The sequence below is a fragment of the Arvicola amphibius genome, chromosome 6 (assembly GCF_903992535.2).
Source record: "Arvicola amphibius chromosome 6, mArvAmp1.2, whole genome shotgun sequence".
In the NCBI taxonomy this organism is placed as follows: Eukaryota; Metazoa; Chordata; class Mammalia; order Rodentia; family Cricetidae; genus Arvicola; species Arvicola amphibius.
In genome coordinates this window covers 63,814,187-63,834,543 of record NC_052052.2, presented here as the reverse complement: position 1 = coordinate 63,834,543, position 20,357 = coordinate 63,814,187, and the positions used below count along the sequence as shown (strand labels likewise).

The following is a 20,357-nucleotide window of genomic DNA, read 5'->3' as shown; positions in this document are numbered from 1 at the left end:
ATCAAAGACAATACCAGACTTCACCCAAGAACTATCTCACATTAAAAGGAATGATTCTGTATTGGGTTTTCCCTACTGGAAGCTGAACTTAGACATACAAATTTTAGAGGAGAAGGGACCTCCACATCACTCCTTATGATAGATAACAGTGTTTCCATTTCAATGTGTTTTAAACGACTTAAAAAACGACTTGCCTTTTTTTAAATTTTTTTTATTTTTTTTATTTTTTTTTAATTTTTAATATTTTTTTTAACAGAGTAGGGAACCCTGATGGCTCCTTGGCCTGGAGAGGGAGGGAGGGGAGGTATGGGTGGAGGGGAGGGGAGGGAAAGGGGAGGAGGAGGGGAGGGAAGGGGGAGGAGGAGGGGAGGGAGGGGGGAGGAGGAGGGGAGGAGATGGAAATTTTTAAATATAAAAAAATAAACCATAAAAAAAAAGAACTCAAGCGACTTGCCTTTTTAAGGTGTATGAGCATTTTGCTTGTATGTATGAATGTCCCACATGGATTCCAGGGGACTGTACAGGTCAGGAGAGGCACCAGATCCCAAAACTGGAGTTATGGATGGTAGCAAGTGCCATGGGAGTGCTGGGAACCAAGTCTGGGGCCTCTGCAAGAGCAGAGAGTGTGCCTAATAGCTGAATCATTGCTGCTGTCCCCATTTCAAATTTGTAATGACTGGTGATTTTAAGAAGACAGTGACTTATTATTGACTCTTACATTTCCTTCTGTCTCCATGCAAAGTGAAAAACAACCAATCAAACAACCTGAAGCATGTCAATCAGTTTTCCAGACCTGAGAATGGGCCGTGAAGGGCCACACACGGCCTGGAAAGGGGTGGTTCCCAGTGCACTCAGATGTAGAGAAGAGTTATTCTGTCTGAAGCACTTCCAATAACAAGAGCCCTAAAACTACTGCAACCATCAGAATGCTCACAACACACAGCCAAACTCACAGGAGTCTCTTTTCCGAAAGGAAGAAGTCAAATGTCATTTGTATAAAAGTTTAAGCTTATGAATGATTTTATCATTTTTGACTTACATAATTTAAATTTTTTTCTTAATCAAAATAATACCCTTAGCTTTTGGGAGTAGTTGCAGATGTCTACTTGGGGGTGTGGAGGTGCTCTTTCAGACATCTGTCTAGTAATAGCAGTTTTAGAATGTAGCTTTATTTCTTTCTCTTCCCATTAAGTGAAATAAATTCTGGGCCCATTAATCAATAAAGAAACACTGCTATGTGTATGGAAAGGGCACTACGCTAAGCACTCAGAGACACAGAAGTGAATTCCTCTCAAAGGAAAGCACAACTCTATGGACTGAGGGAAAACAGAAAGGCAATTATGTGGGGATCTCGGGGCTGAGTTTCTAGACATTGCATTTTAACCACGAATCAAACTTGTATTGTTTTGATTTTAATTTTATTTTGAAAGTCTGTAGTCTAATAGACTTCCAACATAAGAATGACATCATATCTATTTTAATGCACTTATGTACTATATAGAAAGTGGTTGGGGACTGAAAATATGAAAGAGACGGCTTTTGGTGGCCTGTGTGTCAGGAAAAACAGATGCTGTGCTTTCTGCAACCCACTGCTCCTCAAGAAGGAAGAATAATACATAAAAAGATTAAATTGAAAATTAGTTGAACAAAGCTGGGCAATGTATAAATATATAATAAGTTGAATGATAATACATACATAATAAAGGGTAAGTTGAATAATACATAAGATACGGCCACTAAGGAGAAAGAAAGCAGTAAGACAAGAAGTAGCTGGTACTTCTTCTAAAAGAGGGCAGGAACACCTCATAACTGGTAAGAAAGAGGGAAAAGCCAGGAAGTCCTTAGCGTTAGTACAAGATGTAAGTTCTATTTATATAGAAGTCATTTATAATTGAAATTACTTTACATTGGAAACTGTCCCAAAATTTGACCATCTTTCTATCTTTTTCCAGTTTATATATTTTTTCTTTTATTTAATTGGTTTGTATAGAGATGGTCTTATTATATAGTCCAGAAGGGTCTTGAACTCAGAATCCTTCTGGCTCAACCTCCCAAGAGCTGGGATTCCACAGGTACACAGTACATTTGCCACCAGACATTAGCATGTGTCCCTATCTGAATCAAGAATTTTAACAGTGTACTTGAGGGGTCAGAGGAATGAATTTCCATCCTTCTGCCTCCTTGAGTGACGTTTTCTCCCTTATTAAATTAGGTTTCCCTGCTCTCTTCTTCTACTTGCACCACGCTTTGTCTGGCTGAACATACTTAGGCAAACCATAATTCCACCTGGGAAACTTTGGAGATCTACGGCCAGTAACATGGCTCAGCAGGCACAGGCACTTGTACCGAGCTTGGTGATCTGAGCCTGATCCTCAGAAATCACATAGTTGGTGAGAACTGGCCCTGTAGGTTTTCCTCTGCCCACCACATCACATGAAGGCCAAGATTGGCACACATACACACAAGCGTGTGTATACACCCACAACACAATAAAGTAAATAAATGTAAGAAATATTGAGGTCTATATGCCATTAGCAATCTTATGCTAAAACCTTATATTACTTGATGACTTAATCATTTTCATCTGTTCATATATATATATATATATATATGAAATATATATATATATGAAATATATATATATATATGAGATGTAGAGGATGAAAATAACAGAAATGAAATAACTTAAAAGTGAAATAAATATACAAAAATATAGGATTCGAAGAAAAGCTGGGAAGGATAAAGCAGGTCCATGTCGAGGAAGTGTTATTTTCAAATCTCTTACATGTGAAACGAGCTATGTGATGAGGTGTTCACTGGTAGCACAGTGAGCACAATTAACCCAAGATGATTAGTCTCAGACGCACATTCCATTAACCGCAAAAAGAATATATTATTGTGTGAGGAAAAGAATCTATTTTCAATAAAAGGAAAAATACGCCTCATAATGGAAAATGATTCAGCAACAACAACAACAAAAGGGTAGTTGAATGGAAACCAAAGAGAGACAGCAAAGCCAACCACTGAGCACCCAATAAGTATGAGGGGACTTGGCTGCACACCAAATTCAAGGTGCTGAGCAAGACCCACTGGTCCCATGCTGGTGTGGCTCACAAGTCAGCTAAAGGGGCAGATGTGAGAGACAAAAATTCATTAAATAATCATAACCATGGCAATATTAGATTGTACCAAGGATTCTTCTTCATGCAAAAGACTAGGGAGGTCAAGTCTTCAAAAAGAAAAGTTCATGTTGAAGGCACTAATCCTTGCTGTCCACACCTGTGCAGATTCATAATTGGACAATTAGCTACGGCTTTAGAACTAATTATATAGTCAATTCTAAAATAAAGTATAAGACAAAAATATAAAGGTTGAGTAAGTTACTGATAAGAGTTCACGTGGACTTAAGCCTATCTTTAAACAAGCATTTTTCAAACCAAGTTATAGTAATTTTTACTAGCTAGACTGAATTGTTAGCGCTGGAGCATGTATACATCCTAAGCCCTGATGTGTCATTCATTTCATAGCATCACTTTAAAGAGATAAAAGCCTACACAGAGAAGGAGTCAGATCAACTCATCTCCCAACAAGGTAATTTCGGCTACAAAAGGCGAGAGCCGCAGCGAAGTACAGCGTATGTACTCTGCTGGGCGGCAGCTTGCACAAATGGCGCTCCAGATGTATATCTGCTCAAGGCAGCCCAAGGCAACAGTTTTGATCGATTCTAATGTGATGAAATGCTGCAGGGAAAGTGTGCAGAAATGTGTTTACGTCAGCCCTTAATTAAACTGTTGTTCACGTCCAAAGGACCTTAGGAAACACTGGTGCGACGTGAGGTCTGGCAATCTCCTCCTCAAAGCAAAGGCCCCCTTCCTTGGTCTGTAGCAGCCTGTCCTCTCAGTTGCTCCCGGGAAAAACGTCACATGGCACTCCCATCACTTAGCCACCTGTTAGCAGAACTTTACCAAAGTCAACTAGTGATCTCGGGCAAGCTTGAACAGCCACCTTTAGCACCTGCCTGTGGGGACACCTGCTCTCCTTCCACGTAGGCTGGCTTCTCCAGGATGTCCAACTACACTAAGGATACCAACCTGATTTGGGGGGCCAAGAAAATTTCTACTCCTTTCCTTTAACACATTGGATCTGTAACTGTTTTGAATTGATTATGTAAAAGTCCACAAGACACCCTAGATTTTTGGAAGCTGCTATTTTTAGCCTACCATGACACTAAATTATAACATAGTAATGGTTGTGCCAGTTCTGTGGCTTAGGAAAACATATTTCTATGTAATTAACAAAGAAGTAATTGCATGGAAATATTTTAAAAGGTTGATTATTTTATATATTCCTCAGCTGTCTTCCTTCCTTTCTTGTCAGACTCATAAGCAAGTCTAAATGAACTTTATACATACAAGCCCACAGTGGCTATCGTCTCATTTGCTAGTACTGAATGCTAATATATGCTTTATTTCTGTACTTGAAAAGCCATAGTCATGGTTTTAACTATCTTCTTAGTTTTTACATTATTAAGCTGTTGGACATTTTAAGGTATCTCCCCCTGTCCCCGATACACACACACACACACACACACACACACACACACACACACACACACACACTTTTTTTAAGAAGAAAATCGAGGTACAATGCAAAGAGAGAAAAGAGCTGGGAAACTTCTGTGAACGTTGACCCTCTCGTATGATGCAGACCCGAGAAACACATCTCATATGTGGGAGTATTTACCTCGAAGACGGTGCACTGACTGGAGTTTGACAAGATTATATGACAGTCACATCTTACTACGTTGCCAGTCCCTCTGAGTTCTCTTTATACTGAGAACTTTATACTGAGTTTCCTTTTTACTCTGGACTCTTTATACATTAAAATCTTTCTATAGGTCTACACAAACTGAGGTAGGCACTGAAAATCTCTTCAGAGACCAAACTCATTTCTCGAGGAAGGCGAAGGTGGTCAACACATCCATTATTTCATTGAAACTGTCAAGCCCCGTAGAGCAGGACAAGTGAAAGACGATCTATACACTAAAAAGGAGCACTTCTGCTTTCCGTTAAAACGCTGAGTGGAAGCTGAAAGACAATATAAAAAAGATGAACTATGTGCATAAAATAATAATGTTATTTAGAATAGATGAGATAATAAACGAGAGCCTTCCAAATCAAGTGTGTGGGGTGCTCTCTGGAGCTGGAGTCTGATATTTTTACTTCAGGCCACAAATCCACAGGCAACTTTGAGACAAGGAAATGGCTTGGGCTCTGTGCCCAGAGGAAAGGTGAAGGCAGAGAACATGGTTTGCCAACTAAATGCGGAGAGACCACAGTTTCTCCTCTTGTGATTGTGCCTTGGGGAAGATAAAGTTGAGGAGAGAACGGTTTACCTGTTATTTACAATGCTATAAACGTTTTGTGAAAATCTTGTAGTCAGCACAGCTACATTGAAATGGCCTGATTATTATTTCAGATTCCAGGCCAGAGCTCAGATGTGTTTATTTCAATTGGTTTCCCTATGCAGACTGACAGATCTTTTCTGTCATAAGATTTAACTATTGATCAAATACTGTTGGCAGAAAGCTTGCCCTGGAGGATGAAGAAAGGAGAGGGGAAGAAGAGAGAGAAGAAACTGTAGGAGGGGAGTAAGGGAGAGGGAAAGGGTCCGGGAAGGAGCACACTGAGGGCTGCATCTTCTCTTAAAAGTTCTGCTAAATCTCATGGCTTTTCCAATTTCTCCACTACTTTCAGAGCAAAATGGAGGCAGCCAAGTTCACGGGAAGAAAAGTTGTGCTGTGACCCCTGACAGATTAAACGACATACAAATGAGAATAAGAGAGGCGCTGGGGTGGAGTCAAGGCTCTAGAGAAACTGGTTCGTAAATACATTTTATAGGGCATACTTCAAATTTTCTTACAGAGCCGTGTGCTGCATCTTCAATATTTCTGCCGTGGAGGGGAAGATAAGCTAGTTATGCGCTGGTAGTATAAATAGAAGCTGATCAAGACCTTGCTCAACTCTCTGCCAATGTTTGCCAAGGGCTTAGAAATCGACATAAAACTAAATCCAGTGTTTTACAGTAAAATGTGTATTTTACAATAATGTGTGTCTATTCTTTCTGAGCTTCTACTGGGTGACTTGCTAGGAGGCTACAGTTTGTTAACGTCCAAAGAGTGAAACAGAGAGAAATGAGCCCAAAAGAGCTAAGAGGGTAGACAAGCAGTGGTGTTCAGTCTTATTCGCTGAGACTGAGAACTCAAACATCACCTACAAATTTATCAGCAAGCAGGAACTCAAAAATTTCGTATCAACCAGGTTTAGTGGTGCATGATGATGATTTCATCACTTAGGGAGGCAGAGTTAGAAGGAATAGAAGTTCAAATTTGTCTTAGAGACCTCCCCTGCTCCCACCCCCACCTCCCAAGAAAGAAAGAAAAGCAACAAACTTTATTTTGTATACCCCAAGAGCAGTATGGTCACAGATATCTTAAAGTGGAAATTGAATGACAGGGTAAGCTGCCAATATACTACAAATGAAAAACAAAACAAAATGTATAAAATCATATCCCATATAGGCCCAACAGTGCAAAACGACAACTCAAACTGAAACATGTAGAAAATGCAGTTAAAACTACCTAGAAATTTGACTCACATAGGTCAGTCAAATATTAATAAGAGCCTATCCAGGTTTTACCTCTGTATAACAATTAGAGGCAATTATTTTCCTTATTTGTATTTTATAGTTTGCCTTCTCAAGTTTCCTATAAAAGACTTACTTTCACCAATAGTATTAGAAATATTTCATATAAATATGCTATAAGAACTTCTAGAAAAATATTTTTTCAAAATATTAGAAATATGTTTGAAGTTCCAAAGACTGTTATTAATTCACAATACTGAGTTGACAACTATGGATCTTGCTGTGTGTCCAACATCACAACATGAAAAGGAAAAACGTCTTTTGCAGAGCTCTACGACGGAGTGGTTATAGGACACTAGGAGCGAAGTTAAAGACAAACACTGTCTCTGACAGCACGGTAAAGAGAACACGAGAACAGGATTCTAAGGACTCCTGTAGATGTGAGATTTCACAGCTGTGTGGGGAATGTGGGTAAGGACTTCCTACACACTCAAGTTCACAAAATGCTCTGGATGCCATGCGGATTTAATTCCGCTGCAGTAGTCTGATGATGATGCCGCAGGGTTCGAAGACTCTGCCGTGCACAGAAAGTGTCCCTGTATCTACATACAAGCATCTTTCTACCGCCCATCCAGAATTAGCCAGAAAAAAATGGCGGGCTGCATCAAGGGGGTAAGATTTCAACTGGAATTTGATTTTCAATCTTTTTTATTTTTAATGAAATCATTTTTTTCCTAAGAGGAAAAGCATGGTAACGTTTGTGCTAAAGAAAAGAATTCCTGCTTTAAGTATGAGCTATTCAATCCTAATCACACTTGAGTACAGTGCTTACTGTATTTTTCAGTTTGTGATGGTTGAAGACTCTTGTATATTTTAACCCAAGCCCAGTGGCGTAGCACGTCACTACAAGCCTGCACGATACCTCGGCTCCATAAAGTAGGTGTTTAGGCTTACACCTATAATAATGCAATGCTAAAGCTGAAATGGCTTTGAAATTCAAAAAAATACCTTCCTGTAACATCTTAAAAACAAGTTTCTGAATAATAAAAACAGTGCTACAAGAACAAATATTGGATAAATTAAATTTCTTTTTTTAAAAAAACACTTCAAACTGCTTTTGTCCATTGGCAATTTCATCTTAACAGGCATTAAAGGATCTTGAGTAATATCAGTAAACATAATTTGAAAGGGGAAAAATGCCAAACAAGTACACAGGACAGGGAGCACATTCTCTTCCCTTTTTAAGCAACAGTGTAGGTGAATATATGGCTGCGATTCAGCAGTCTCTGGGGAGAGATCTAGCTATGGGGTCTTGTTAGTGTTAAGCATCCGAGAGCCATGGACAATAAAATAAAATCAATACTGTAACCTTAACTGTAAAAGTCAGAAAGATACTGGAAGTGTTCTAATTTAACAAGATTATAGATGACTTTTTGGAGGTGGACATTTGGGAAATAGCCACGCATTTAGAAACACTTATGCTGCAAGACCCGCACGGATCCTGTAGCTATGGACGCTGTTGTCTTCTACAATGGTAAGTCAGGGCAGTTTAAGTGATGTGCTACTTCAGTAGATTTACAGGAAACCCTCCAAGTCTTAGAAATGACCTGGACCTTACTTCAAATAAAATCTGAGAGAGTAAACTAATTGCTTGGGAACAATTATGATTTGATACAATTTAGCAAGTAGAAAAAAATTATAAAAATTTGAAAGTCATCTGTTTGATACTGCAAATATGATCACTGCACGTAAATTCTGTTTCTTATAGTAGAAAAGTAGTCAAAGCCAGCATAAATTGTAGTGTTTAATCTATACTTTTTCCTCCAATAAATGTATATGAAGAAAAAATGTCTGTCAATGAAATTACTCGAATGACATATTTATTATCCTAATGGTTTTAGAAATCACGTGAAATTGATCAGTAACAAAACCTCTATTTAGTAATGGACCAATTACATTTTCAAGATAATGTCAATGAAACAGAATATTGTCACAGGATAATGGTCTCCTATTGCTAGGTCCCCAGTCACTTAGAGAAAATAAATGTTGCCGTCTGGCTGAGTCATTTGTTTTCAAAGTAGGAGACACTGATCCCATAACAAGGTTCTGTATAATAACTCCATCTCTATCAATCATTGGTTGCAGCAGAATGGAACAGGACAGGACATGTATTTGGGAGATTTGGACATTCCTGAAGTATAAGGCAAAACATTCAGTGCCTCCAAGCACATAAACAATCCAATTATTATGTTTTTCAATGAGAGCATTTAAAGTAAACATTTAAAAGCTAACTTAAAAAATGGAAGACCTGTGGATTTTTCAAAAAGACCTACATTAATGAAAGTTTAAAAACTCAAAGACAGGTCAAGTGTTCTTTCTGTGAGATGCTTGGGGCCAGAAGTTTGGGATTTCAGAGTGTGGGATATTGGCACATACAGAATGGAGCACCTTAGAATGCAATGCAAGTCTAAACACGAATTCGCTTATGCATGTACACCTTATACACATACCCTGAAGGCAGCTTTATACAATATTTTGAGTGTGTGTATGTGTTTAGACTGCAATCCAAAACATAAAGTCAGGTGTGGAATTTTCCACTATGACATCATGAAGTATTTCTAGAAGTGTTTCAGAGTTTTGAATATGAGACTACCTAACCTGCCAAACTCTCTGACTATAACTGACATAAAATATGAAGCACTAGACACGAAGAAAACTTCGTATTTAAGTTTTTGTTTTGTTTTGTTTTGTTGTTTGTTTTTTTTTCATATGGGAAATCGCCAACCATTACCACTATGGCTAATAATCGATGTGTAAAGCCATAGGGTGGGATTTTTATACAAACCTACAGAAGCCAGAGGACAGTTTAGAGAAGTTGGTCCTGCCCTTTTAATATATGGGACCTGGGAATTGAAAGCAGGCCTTCCAGCTTGGTGGCAAGTGGCTTCACCTGATGGCCCATCTCGCGGGAGCAGAGGTGGGATTCTCAGAAGGGACTTGAAGCTGTTGTAAACTCGGCATCTGACGGGTATTACGTCCTCAGTAAATGACTGCCCCAGATGAAAACAAAATCTTGCCTTTCTCATTTATATAGAGTTTAAACTCACACAATTTCTTGGCTGATAGAAGGAAGAGGCTATCTGGTACAGGATACGCAGAGATTTGAAAGTATATAAAACACAGTGACAATGTTGGAATTTTTACTCAAAAACAGAACCTTCACGATATTAGGGGTCTTAACTCCAGAGCTGTGTTGTTTTTTAATATTTATTTATTTGTTTGTTTATTTATTTATTTATTTATTTATTTATTATGTATACAATATTCTTTCTGTGTGTCTGCCTGCACACCAGAAGAGGGTACCAGACCCCATTAGAGATGGTTGTGAGCCACCATGTGGTTGCTGGGAATCGAACTCAGGACCTTTGGAAGAGCAGGCAATGCTCTTAACCTCTGAGCCATCTCTCCAGCCCCCAGAGGTGTGTTTTTTTAAACTGAAATTGGCACAATGTGTTTTCAAAACCTCTAAGAAACTCTTAGAAGTGCGTATAACCAAATGGCATGATTCACTTAAAATATTGTTTAATTGCTGGAAGATAGCAAAAGCAGGACTGGCAGAGTATTAACAGTTTACATAGGGTAATGGCCCATGCAGATGAAGTTCATAGTTCTCTTTATGTATTTTACATGGCAGGAAAACTTCCGAGAATTGTACCCAGTCACCTGCTTCCCACCAGCTATTCTCCACATTTATTCATGGAAATTGCTCAGACTTGTAGCATGTTTAGTCAAAAATATTTAATCCTAGTATTACAGTTGGTTTTATATACACGTATTTTACACACACAATTTATATACACGTATTTACATATTTTACAGAACAAAATTATGTTTTGAGAATCTTACAGAACCCTGAGAATGTATAAATTTATTTCTGTTCTCTTCTTTTTGTTCTTTAATGCCTAACCAGATTTAAGATGAAGTTCTCCAGGAAAACCATTTGCCTGGGAGACTTGTGAGGGAAACTGGCCAGATCCCCTTCTCTCTGAAAGAGGCCTGGGAGCTGGAGGGAAAGCCACCCGGTCCACTTCTTCTGAATGATGGCTGGCAGTCCCAGCGCTCTGTGATCTGCATAGAACAACCAAGCTCTCGCTGTGCGGGCCATCAAGAGTCTAGTAACTCTGGCTCTCCAAACTTCTCCAGAACACATTTTTGGAGAACCATAAATCAACGTGTAAAGGGATTTAAAGCAAAAGGGTTGATTATGCCGAAGTACACTGCAAGCAAGGCATCAAGGTTCCTACTTGTCAATTTTAATCTGTTTCATCGAGTTATCAAACAGAAAGTTGTTGTTACTCAGAACTAATTACGTATTAGGTTTTTCTGCAGAATTGGTGTTTTTAAATCATTAAGTTTCTGGAGCACGAAACCTGGGCTCAAGTTTTCCATATTAACCATTCCGGGCCCTTGCAACGTGCACGCGGCTTGCCCCACCCAACTTGCCGTTCTCCATTCAAACACATGAAAGGCGCCCGGACAGATATCTGTTAATTAGCAGGCAACAAGAGGAATTCTAACGAGAGCCTTCAGGAATAATTTACTGTTCTCCTTTCTGTTTTGAAGATGGTCATGTGATTTTTTTTCAACCTCAGCAGTGTAGCTGAAGGGGACTAATCCACACATAGCAGGGTCTCTGAGATTAGTTTTCTGATATCATGGTGGGGGTGAGGGGAGAGCTCAGCTACAGACCTTGACTTCTGATACTTTATGTACGAAGCTGAAAAAGGAAGATTTAAAACTGGGCTTATACGTTAAATGCAAACCAGTTCCCATACACGTTTATTCTACTAAAGGATTTTTTTTTTAACCTCTGCTTTTATTTTTTCAAGTTAAGAAAAAAAAGCATGAAGATTTGCCATTTGATTCCTGTGATGCCAACTCTAAGAACAGAATTGGTGGTCAATGGGTCCCCAAAGGCAGCTGGAAAGTTTCGCCTGCCAGGTCACTCCCTGCCTTCTCGAGGACTGCTTTTAACGTTAATGACTCTCAGAGAACAGCTACCCAGCCAAGCATGAAAGCTGTGGCTTCCCTCAGCTCCCACAGCTCACAGGAACCTTGAGATTCCAGCCTTCATCAAACAGGAGTTTGGGCTCTGGCGCTCTCCCAGTTTTGGACTTAATGCTCCCTCTAGCTCCTCCCATCGTGGAGGAGGAAGGCCTCTGAATTCACACACATAATAAGCACGCTAATCTAATCTAGTCAGCAGTCCCTCCTGGAAAGTCTCATCGCACAACAGTATATTAAATAGTCTACATATTCATTCACCAAAGAAGAAAGTTTAAATTGAGTTGAAACAGAACTTTGCACACTTAGTTGACCACTCATATCTGGCGCATCTGTGAACATTCCTTGAACTCACGTTAAGCAGTACTGCTCATGAATCTGGTTCTCTCGCATGCTGCCTCACTCCACGGACCTAGCTCTACTTACTTCCTGATTCAGCTCAAGATAGAACACAGGCATCTTAGTCTCTAGCTCCCTCTTTTCCTGCAGGCCCTTCGCCCATTTGTTGAAAGCAAACACTAGCTCCTTGGAAAACTTTAGAAAGTACAAACTATAGGTTAGAGCACTGGCAACTTCGCTGAGGAGAATATTAACAAAGTTAATGGCTGGAACTTAGCGCTATACCCAAACTTCAGACAGACTTGCTGGAGAGGCTTATTTATGCATCAGAACTTAGGTGGCATTGTGTTTATGTGTACGGTGCTGGGAATGGACCCAGGGCCTGGCACATGCTCAGCCAGCACTTTACCTACCACTGAGCTACACTGTCTGCTGTTAAATATTTTTTTAAAAAAATTAGTAATTGTATTTTCTAGAACTTGTTGTAATCAGAATATAATGCCTATATAGTCTTAAAACTTCAGTTTGAATTTTTAACTAACTTTAATTGTGTATCAGTATATAGTCTCAATTTTTCTAAGGTTCCACCTTATTGATTTGTATAAAGAGTTATAGCTCATGGTACTTCAAAAGTAAGTTAGCTCCAAAGCATAAAGGCAATCATTTGTAACCTGCTTTACTTCTTTATTTTTGGTAAAGCCTTTTTTTCACAAATGATTATTTCTTTCCAGCAGGTCCAAGGCTAGCAACTTTCTCAATCATATTTGTGTATCTGATTCCTATAAAAATTATGATTAAATTGATAAATGTTAAATGTGTCAAATTACCTCAGTCCTAAATATATAGAAATTAATAAACTTTTACTATATGAGAAATCCTTTATGTTGATGTTTTATCTAAGATTACAAGTTGCCTTACTGCTTATCAGACTGAGAAGCCATTAAATTTCCCATTCAGAAATTTTCAACAATGTGTAACCTATCCATCAGTCTATTAAATTACTGGACATTAGAATAAAACCAGATTTAGTCTCATGAAATTAACCTGAAACAGAGAAAAAAAAACATGACATGCATGAATTTTCAGCTTGTGTTGCAAGTTATAAAGCATTGTTTCAGTCCTCTCCAGAGAAGTCAGCTGGGAATCAAGTTTCTCAATATACTCTAAAGACACAATGAAATATAGACAAGTTCTCCGGAGGCCTTTTAGTGGATAAACGTTGGAATCAGACACGTGTCCAACCTGCATGTTTTATGAACTTAATCATTAAGATCTTAATGAAGAAAAAGGCAACCAAGAGAAATACTTAGGGCTGAGGCTGTAGGTCAGGGGTAGAGTGTTTGCACAGTAGCACCAGTCCTTGGGCTGTATCCTCAGCATGACCCACCCCCTCAAAAAAAAGAAAGAAAATAAAGCAGTTGGAAGTTTCAGACCTCAGGGTTTATGGTGGAGACTAAGGAAAGGGAACATTCTAGCCAGACTTCAGGAAAAGAAGACAGTTGCTGCTCTGGTTCTTCATGCCCGCTATCAGTTTCTCCTTCATTTGAATCATAACTGACAAATTTAACTCCTATCAACATGTTGTATACTCCTCTCTCGAATATTTAAATACTATTTAGTTTAAAAATAGTTGTGTCTACCTTTGCAAAGTTAAAAACTATACTTTTAAAATTGGAAAATATGTTTTGAAAAGAAAAAAGCAATATATAACTATATCTTTAATATGCAAAAATAAAAACGTTTTAACATAAAGTATTAAAAACTACATAGGTCTACATCAGCACATGAAAGCTAGATTTGGTATGAATGTTTTGTATAAATTCTTTTTTTTTCTCCCAAGACAAGGTTTCTCAGTAGCTTTGGAGCCTGTCCTGGAACTAGCTCTTATAGACCAGGCTGGCCTTGAACTCACACAGATCCACCTGCCTCTGCCTGAATGTGCCACCCCGGCCCGGCAAATGTTTTGTATAAATTCTTTTAAAAATAAAAGAGAAATAATAACTTGTTCACATTGCATCCTTTATTTCTGCCTTGGAATAGAAAATATTATAATAGTGTCCATAATCCTATTACTTTCTATTCTTACATTTCAAAATTCAGCTTTGAAAGGGGGCCAGAAAGATGTTAATAGAGAGCTAATAATCACAGATTAAGGCAGATACCCAGGGAATAATAATATTAGCATTTCTGTCTATTAAAAACAGCAGCCCGTGACAATCAACCAGCGAGTGCTATTGAGTACCACAGTTATGAGAAGTGACTGGGAGATGCTAGGCCTATGCTGCCTGGCAAGCGATGCTCACTCAGCAGTGCCCTAGACAGTGCCTTCAGAGCAGACCAAGATGCCTAAAGACACGATGAAGATGGCCAAGGACAATCGTGGGGCATTTGATTTTGAAAATTTAAGAAATGGATTTCCCTCTAAGAACAAAAGCACCATGCTGGGCTCAGCATGTTTGTGAAGATAGCCCTGTCCTCGGGTTTCTCACTGTGGTTGAAGCCTTCTTCCCACAATGGCTTATTGTGCACATTCAAATGCCCCAGTCCTCAAATTCCAAGTGGCAGGTGCTTTTAAGCACATGAGAAGGAACATTCCTCATTGCTCTTACTTCAGTCTGCTTTTCCAGCCTCCTCTGATAGTGTTAGTCATCTTAACAATAGAAAATCATCAAGACAATGCAATGATTTTTACAAAGAGGAAGAATGACAGTTTCCCTTCTACTTTTCAAAAATGTTTTACAATACGTCGTGAGATTAGCTCTGCTGAATAGCGGAAGGGAAATCAGTTCTCGCGGAGTGACACTCTACAATAAAGAACACCTACACATCGCGACACTCTCACCCACAGGTGCTCAGTGCTGTCATTCCTACCGTTCAGATCTGTCCCAGAATCGCTTCTGACACAGAACATACGGCTTTGTTTAGAGGAAAGTGGCAACGTCAGTCAAACAAGGACGGAAGCATGAAGAGATGTGCTTTTTTTTTTTATTTCCACTTCCGTAGCTCTGTTACTTCTTGCCTTTGCTAATGAGACTGGACGCCGATCAGTGTCTCATTTACCTGATCAATGTTTACTATGGCCCTACTGTGCAGCAGTGTTGCCTTTGGTGCTAATGCAGCCATTGTCAAAGCAGTTGACTTCAGTTGGGCGTTGGTAGCAGCACATCTTTAATCCCAACACTTGGGAGGCAGAGTTAGGCGGATCTCTGAGTTTGAGGCTAGCCTGGTCTACAAGAGCTAGTTCCAGAACAGTTAGGACTGTTACACAGAGAAACACTGTCTCAAAAAACAAACAAACAAAAAAAAAAAAACATGGTATAGATATATCTAAACAATATATAAATCGAGAATTATATATTATGAATACAATGAAAGAGTAATACTGGCTACCAATACACAAAAGCAGGAAAATGAATTTAGACCGAAATTTCTCAGTGGATGATGAGCCATTAAGGCTATTAAGAACTTTGCCAGAAGAAAGCTAGGAAAGACCACTTCAGAAGGCACAGCTTCTAAAAAGTTCTTGGGCATCACATTCAAAAATCCAAACGAAGCCATAGGCCCAGATGCCAGTAGGCATGAAAAGCAGCATGTAAGCCTGTGGTCAAGTGTGGGACTGATGATTTTCTCCCGACAGCACTGGCAAGTTACTGATGGAGATGAAGCAGAAGGTGGAAACACTGCTTCCTGATAAACTGTGTCTACTGCCTGAAGACTGGATGGGCAGAGAGTTTCAAAACCCAAGCTCTCTACTGATTTTCCAACCCTTCTGTAAAAAGAACCTCTCACGCCTCTCACTTTCTTTCCCATCAGCGGAACCAAGTTCACAGCACAAATAACCATTTGCTTATTTATCTGACACTGCTTCCCCACCTTAGTGCCTGGTGCTGCATCTTTACAGTGAAATTCGTAAGAGAGGGGCTGGGGAGATGCATTAGCATTTAAGAGTACTTGTAGCCACGTAGCAGTTCCAACAATCTACAACTCCTGTTCCAGGGAATCTGATGCCCTCTCTGTCTCCACAGACACCAGGTATCCAGATGGCACACACACACAGGCATACAAGCTAAGCACTCATACACATAACAAAGATAAATAAATCTTTTAACAGGAAGTCTTTTAAGAGAAATCAACATGCGAAAGGTAATCCAATTCTTAATCCAGTTCCCCAGGAAGGCCTCCTCCTTCTAGAAATCCTGTGACACTCAATATGAAATTCTGAGGAGCAAGAAGGAAGAAACCCTGGCAAGGAAGTGACACTGGCTATAAATGCTACGTCCCAGGGTTAGCTGTCTGACTTCTCTACAAGCCCACAGACACATGCCTGAGTCCTAGGCTGAACACCATTAGTGAAGAACACATCCCACCTATATTTTTAAATACACAGAATTTGATAGAAAAGAAACCTACAAATACTATAAAAACTTATTTGCACAGCACAAACAAACCAAAGTTGTAACTAGCTGATTTGTCTGTTTATATCTTTAATATCTTCTTATTGTGCACAAAGGCATAAATATGTGTTATTTAAAAAAAAAAAAAAACACAGGAAATCCTATACATTTCAAGAATAAAGACCAAGTCAGATCCCTGAAAGCTCAATCAGACTCACGTAAAGTTATTCTCCTCGACTGTCCTAGTTCTGGGCCATAGGTCTCCCTAGGCAGCAACTATATTAATGTAGACACAGTCCCTACTCTCATCTGTTAGCTGTGCTGTACCTACTTCCAGAAGGAACGACAGCTTCCTCTAAGTGAGAATTCTCAGTATCTCACACTGCAGGCTTCCTGGTTTGCTCCTCCCTACACGCTCACAGAGAGATCAATGGGAGCTCACTGAGTCCGAGCTTGCCGCTCTGCTGAGATTCTACTATATAGTGTAGATGGGCCCAAGTCAGTTACATACAGAGTCAAGGTCTCTGAAAGACCATTTCATCCAAAATTAAGATATAATAAAACAGGATTTTTGTGACTTTGGTAACATTTGTCCAATTTCATAAAATTATCTTAAAAATAATTTTATTGAAATTATTTCAAGCATAGTCCATATTGACACTTTAGGAAATGGTGACTAAAGAAAATAGGCAATGCTATATAGACTCTGATGCCCTCGAAGGCATCCTCTTACCCACCTTGATCTCTTTCATGCCATGTTCGACTTCCAGCAGCTGGTGAATTTGGAGAGGGGTAAAAGTCTCCTGTAGGACTTGGCTCCATATTTTCATCTATGGATATAGTTTTGGGTCTTTTGCTGTTAAAATAGAATGATAATGGCATTAATAATATTCCTGAAAAGATGTATAGCACACACACACACACACACACACACACACACGGCTTCCAGTGGGGCTATGGTGGTGCAGGCCTTCAATCCCAAAACTCAAGAGGCAGAGGCAGAGGCAGAAGCAGGCGATCTCTGTGAGTTCGAAGTCAGCCTGTTCTATAGAACTAGTTCCAGGACAGGCTCCAAAACTACTGAGAACCCTGCCTCAAAAAAAAAAAAAAAAAAAAAAAAAAGAAAAGAAAAGAAAAGAAAAGAAAAGAAAAAACTTCCATAAATCCTAGTTAAAGTGATAGTTTGAAAGAATGGTGAGCATTCAAGACACCCATAGGAATAGTGAACATTTCAGTTCACTATATATATCCAATACACACACACACACACAAACACACACAGACTACCTATCCTTATATTTACCATCTATCCCTATTCCTACTTAATAAAAAATGTTTTATATAATTACATTTTCAGATTTCTTTCAGAGAAACTTCAGTTTTTACAAGTGAACTCTCAATGTGTCTTTTCTGCTAACACTGAAACTTTGTCAAGGTGCACTGAGTCATCTTATATCTTTGATATTAATACTGCTGACAGCATTGGCCACAGACAAGGCAATCCTTTACTGTTAACTGGGAAATAAGGCAACGGAAGTGGGCAGTGAAACACGTCCAGAAACCCCTCATTTTGACCAAGTCATTTATTAGATCCGACAGCAGGTTCCTCAACCTTCCTAAACTCAGCTAATCACCTGTAAGGTGGAAATAATAAAACCCAGTTTAAAGGGTTTGGCTGAGAAGACGAAGTGAGTTAATAACCATAAAGCTCTCAGTTAAATGGCTTGCAGTTTGAAGATACTCATTAAGTATTAATTATTAGTGTTGACCTTGTAATTAATAGCATGAAGACCATTTCTAGAACTTTACTAGTTGTGAGTATTCCATGTTCTTTACCTTATTTTTTTTAGTGAAATTAGACTACTAGTTCTTTATTCATAAGATCAACCTGAAAAATGATTATTGCCCAATCAAATGGTGTGTGTTTAGCAAACACTTTGAATGGAAAAACATAATCTACTTATTACACAGAAAAGTGGGTACCTACAGCGAAGATTAAAAGCTGTTTTATGACATGAATAATCCTTTTGGATACTCTGTTTTGGTACGCTCCAACCAGTACTCCAGTAAACATCTTACTATTGACTCTGGAATGAAGACTTTGTCATTTACTTAAAGAATTCTCACTTAAACCTATGTTCTTAAGCAACAACCATAAAACATCACCTGAATTAATTTTATGCGCTATTAATAAATGTAATGTCACCAAGGTTTGTGACTGTAGATTATCTCAAAAACTTGCATGCAAACTTTAAGTCCCCATTTTTAATAAACAGGGGGACAAATCTGGAGAAATTCAGTGAATTTGCCCAGGACAAGTGAACAGAAGGGGCCACACCAGGAGGAAAATCTCCCAGCCAGGGGGCTCCATGCCTAAACCCTTGAAGCCTGCGCACATCTCTGTTTATTTGTAGTTAGACCGTGGTTAATTGTGGCCTGACAATCCCCGGAGTACTGACATGATTGAACATGACAACTTCTCCCCATGCTAAAGCTTAGCAGAAATGCTATCATTTCTTTAGTCTCTACCCAAAACTATCCAAATTGAGAGCTTATGCATATTTTTTAAGTTCTCCCGTTAATGTAATTCTCTTCCACTATGAGTCAGCAGCAGTATGGAAAAAAATGGAGGAAAATTTATTTCTATAATGAACAACAGAGAAATGTCTTTAAGCTCTGCTTATTTTGAAGGACAGAGGTTGGCCAGGATGAAAGACCTGTGCTGACAACATATGGATCCAAAGGAGGAAATTTAAAAATCACAATTCACATTCTAAATTTAGAAAATTTAAAGAACTTTTAAGAGGTAATTTCAGTGATAATAAACCAAATTATCTTGATATACAATCTAATTATATAAAAATATAGTTGGGTCATAAATGTTATAAAATTGACCTTACTTTATAAACACAAATATGGATATTCTCACAACTATTCAAAGACAATTAGCTTTCCTTACTGAAAAGAATCTAGAAAAATATTTTCCCAGATTGTTTTTTATTTTTAAAAATTAGCATAATGCATGCTTGTCTTTTTGGAATCCGTGTACATTCCTATGCTAGCCTGTGGCTGTATTGAATGCTCTGGAAATGAGACAGGTCTTCATACATGAAGGACACAACTTAAAAGGAAAAACCCCACATCTGTAATGGCTCTCTTGAATGACAGTTACAGGGTAGGAGAGGAAGAAAACACTGGCTAGGCCAGTCTCCGAGCAGCTGAGGCTTTCACAGGTACCAGAAGAGCTAACTGATTTAGTCAGAAAATCTCCATCAAATGAATATGGCAGTTTCAAATCAGCTTTATTTTTATGGCTAGGGGAATGACACTTTTTTCATCTTCCATTATCTCAAGCGCAGATTTGGCATCAGAGTCAAGTTACCAGGATGCCTTGGCTAAGGGCGAGGCCTCGCGGCAGCAATATCACCTACATGTTACTCTTTTTAAAAATTTATTTATGTGTATGAATGTTTTGCCTGTATGTGTACCATGTGTACGCCTGGTGTCCATGGAAGTCAGCAAATGGTGTACTCCCTGGAACTGGAGTTTCCACAGGGCTGTTAGCCACCATATGGGTTCTGGGAGTTGAACCCAGGTCCTCTGTAAGGGCAACAAGTACTCTTGGCTACTGAGCCATTTTTCTAACTCCCAGTATCACTTTTAAGGTTGCCAAGATTAAGATGCAGAATTCTATTTTATACCAAAAGACAAACTCTCTTTAATATCTTTTCATGGTTCATCTAAAACACTCCCCCCCCCCAGAGACTTTTAAGGTGCTCTGAAGAGCAATTACATTCAATATGCATATTAAAACAATATGACTAACAAAACTAATGATGCTGGCATTTTAAATGGCAAAGTCTGTGTATGGTCAGTAGACAGGTATTTCCCCTTTCCCCGCCTGACTGTCTACAT

General features: G+C 38.9%; 1 protein-coding gene across 6 annotated transcripts in view; it reads right to left on the bottom strand.

Annotated features, from left to right (window-relative positions):
• Nfib (nuclear factor I B) overlaps nt 1-20,357 on the bottom strand; it is a 218,088-nt gene that overhangs the window by 44,441 nt on the left and 153,290 nt on the right. For all 6 annotated transcript variants that reach the window (XM_038334155.2, XM_038334156.2, XM_038334157.2 and 3 more), the window contains exon 6: nt 17,180-17,298. In XM_038334155.2, coding sequence (XP_038190083.1) covers nt 17,180-17,298 — 119 coding nt within the window. The remainder of the gene's footprint in view (nt 1-17,179; nt 17,299-20,357) is intronic.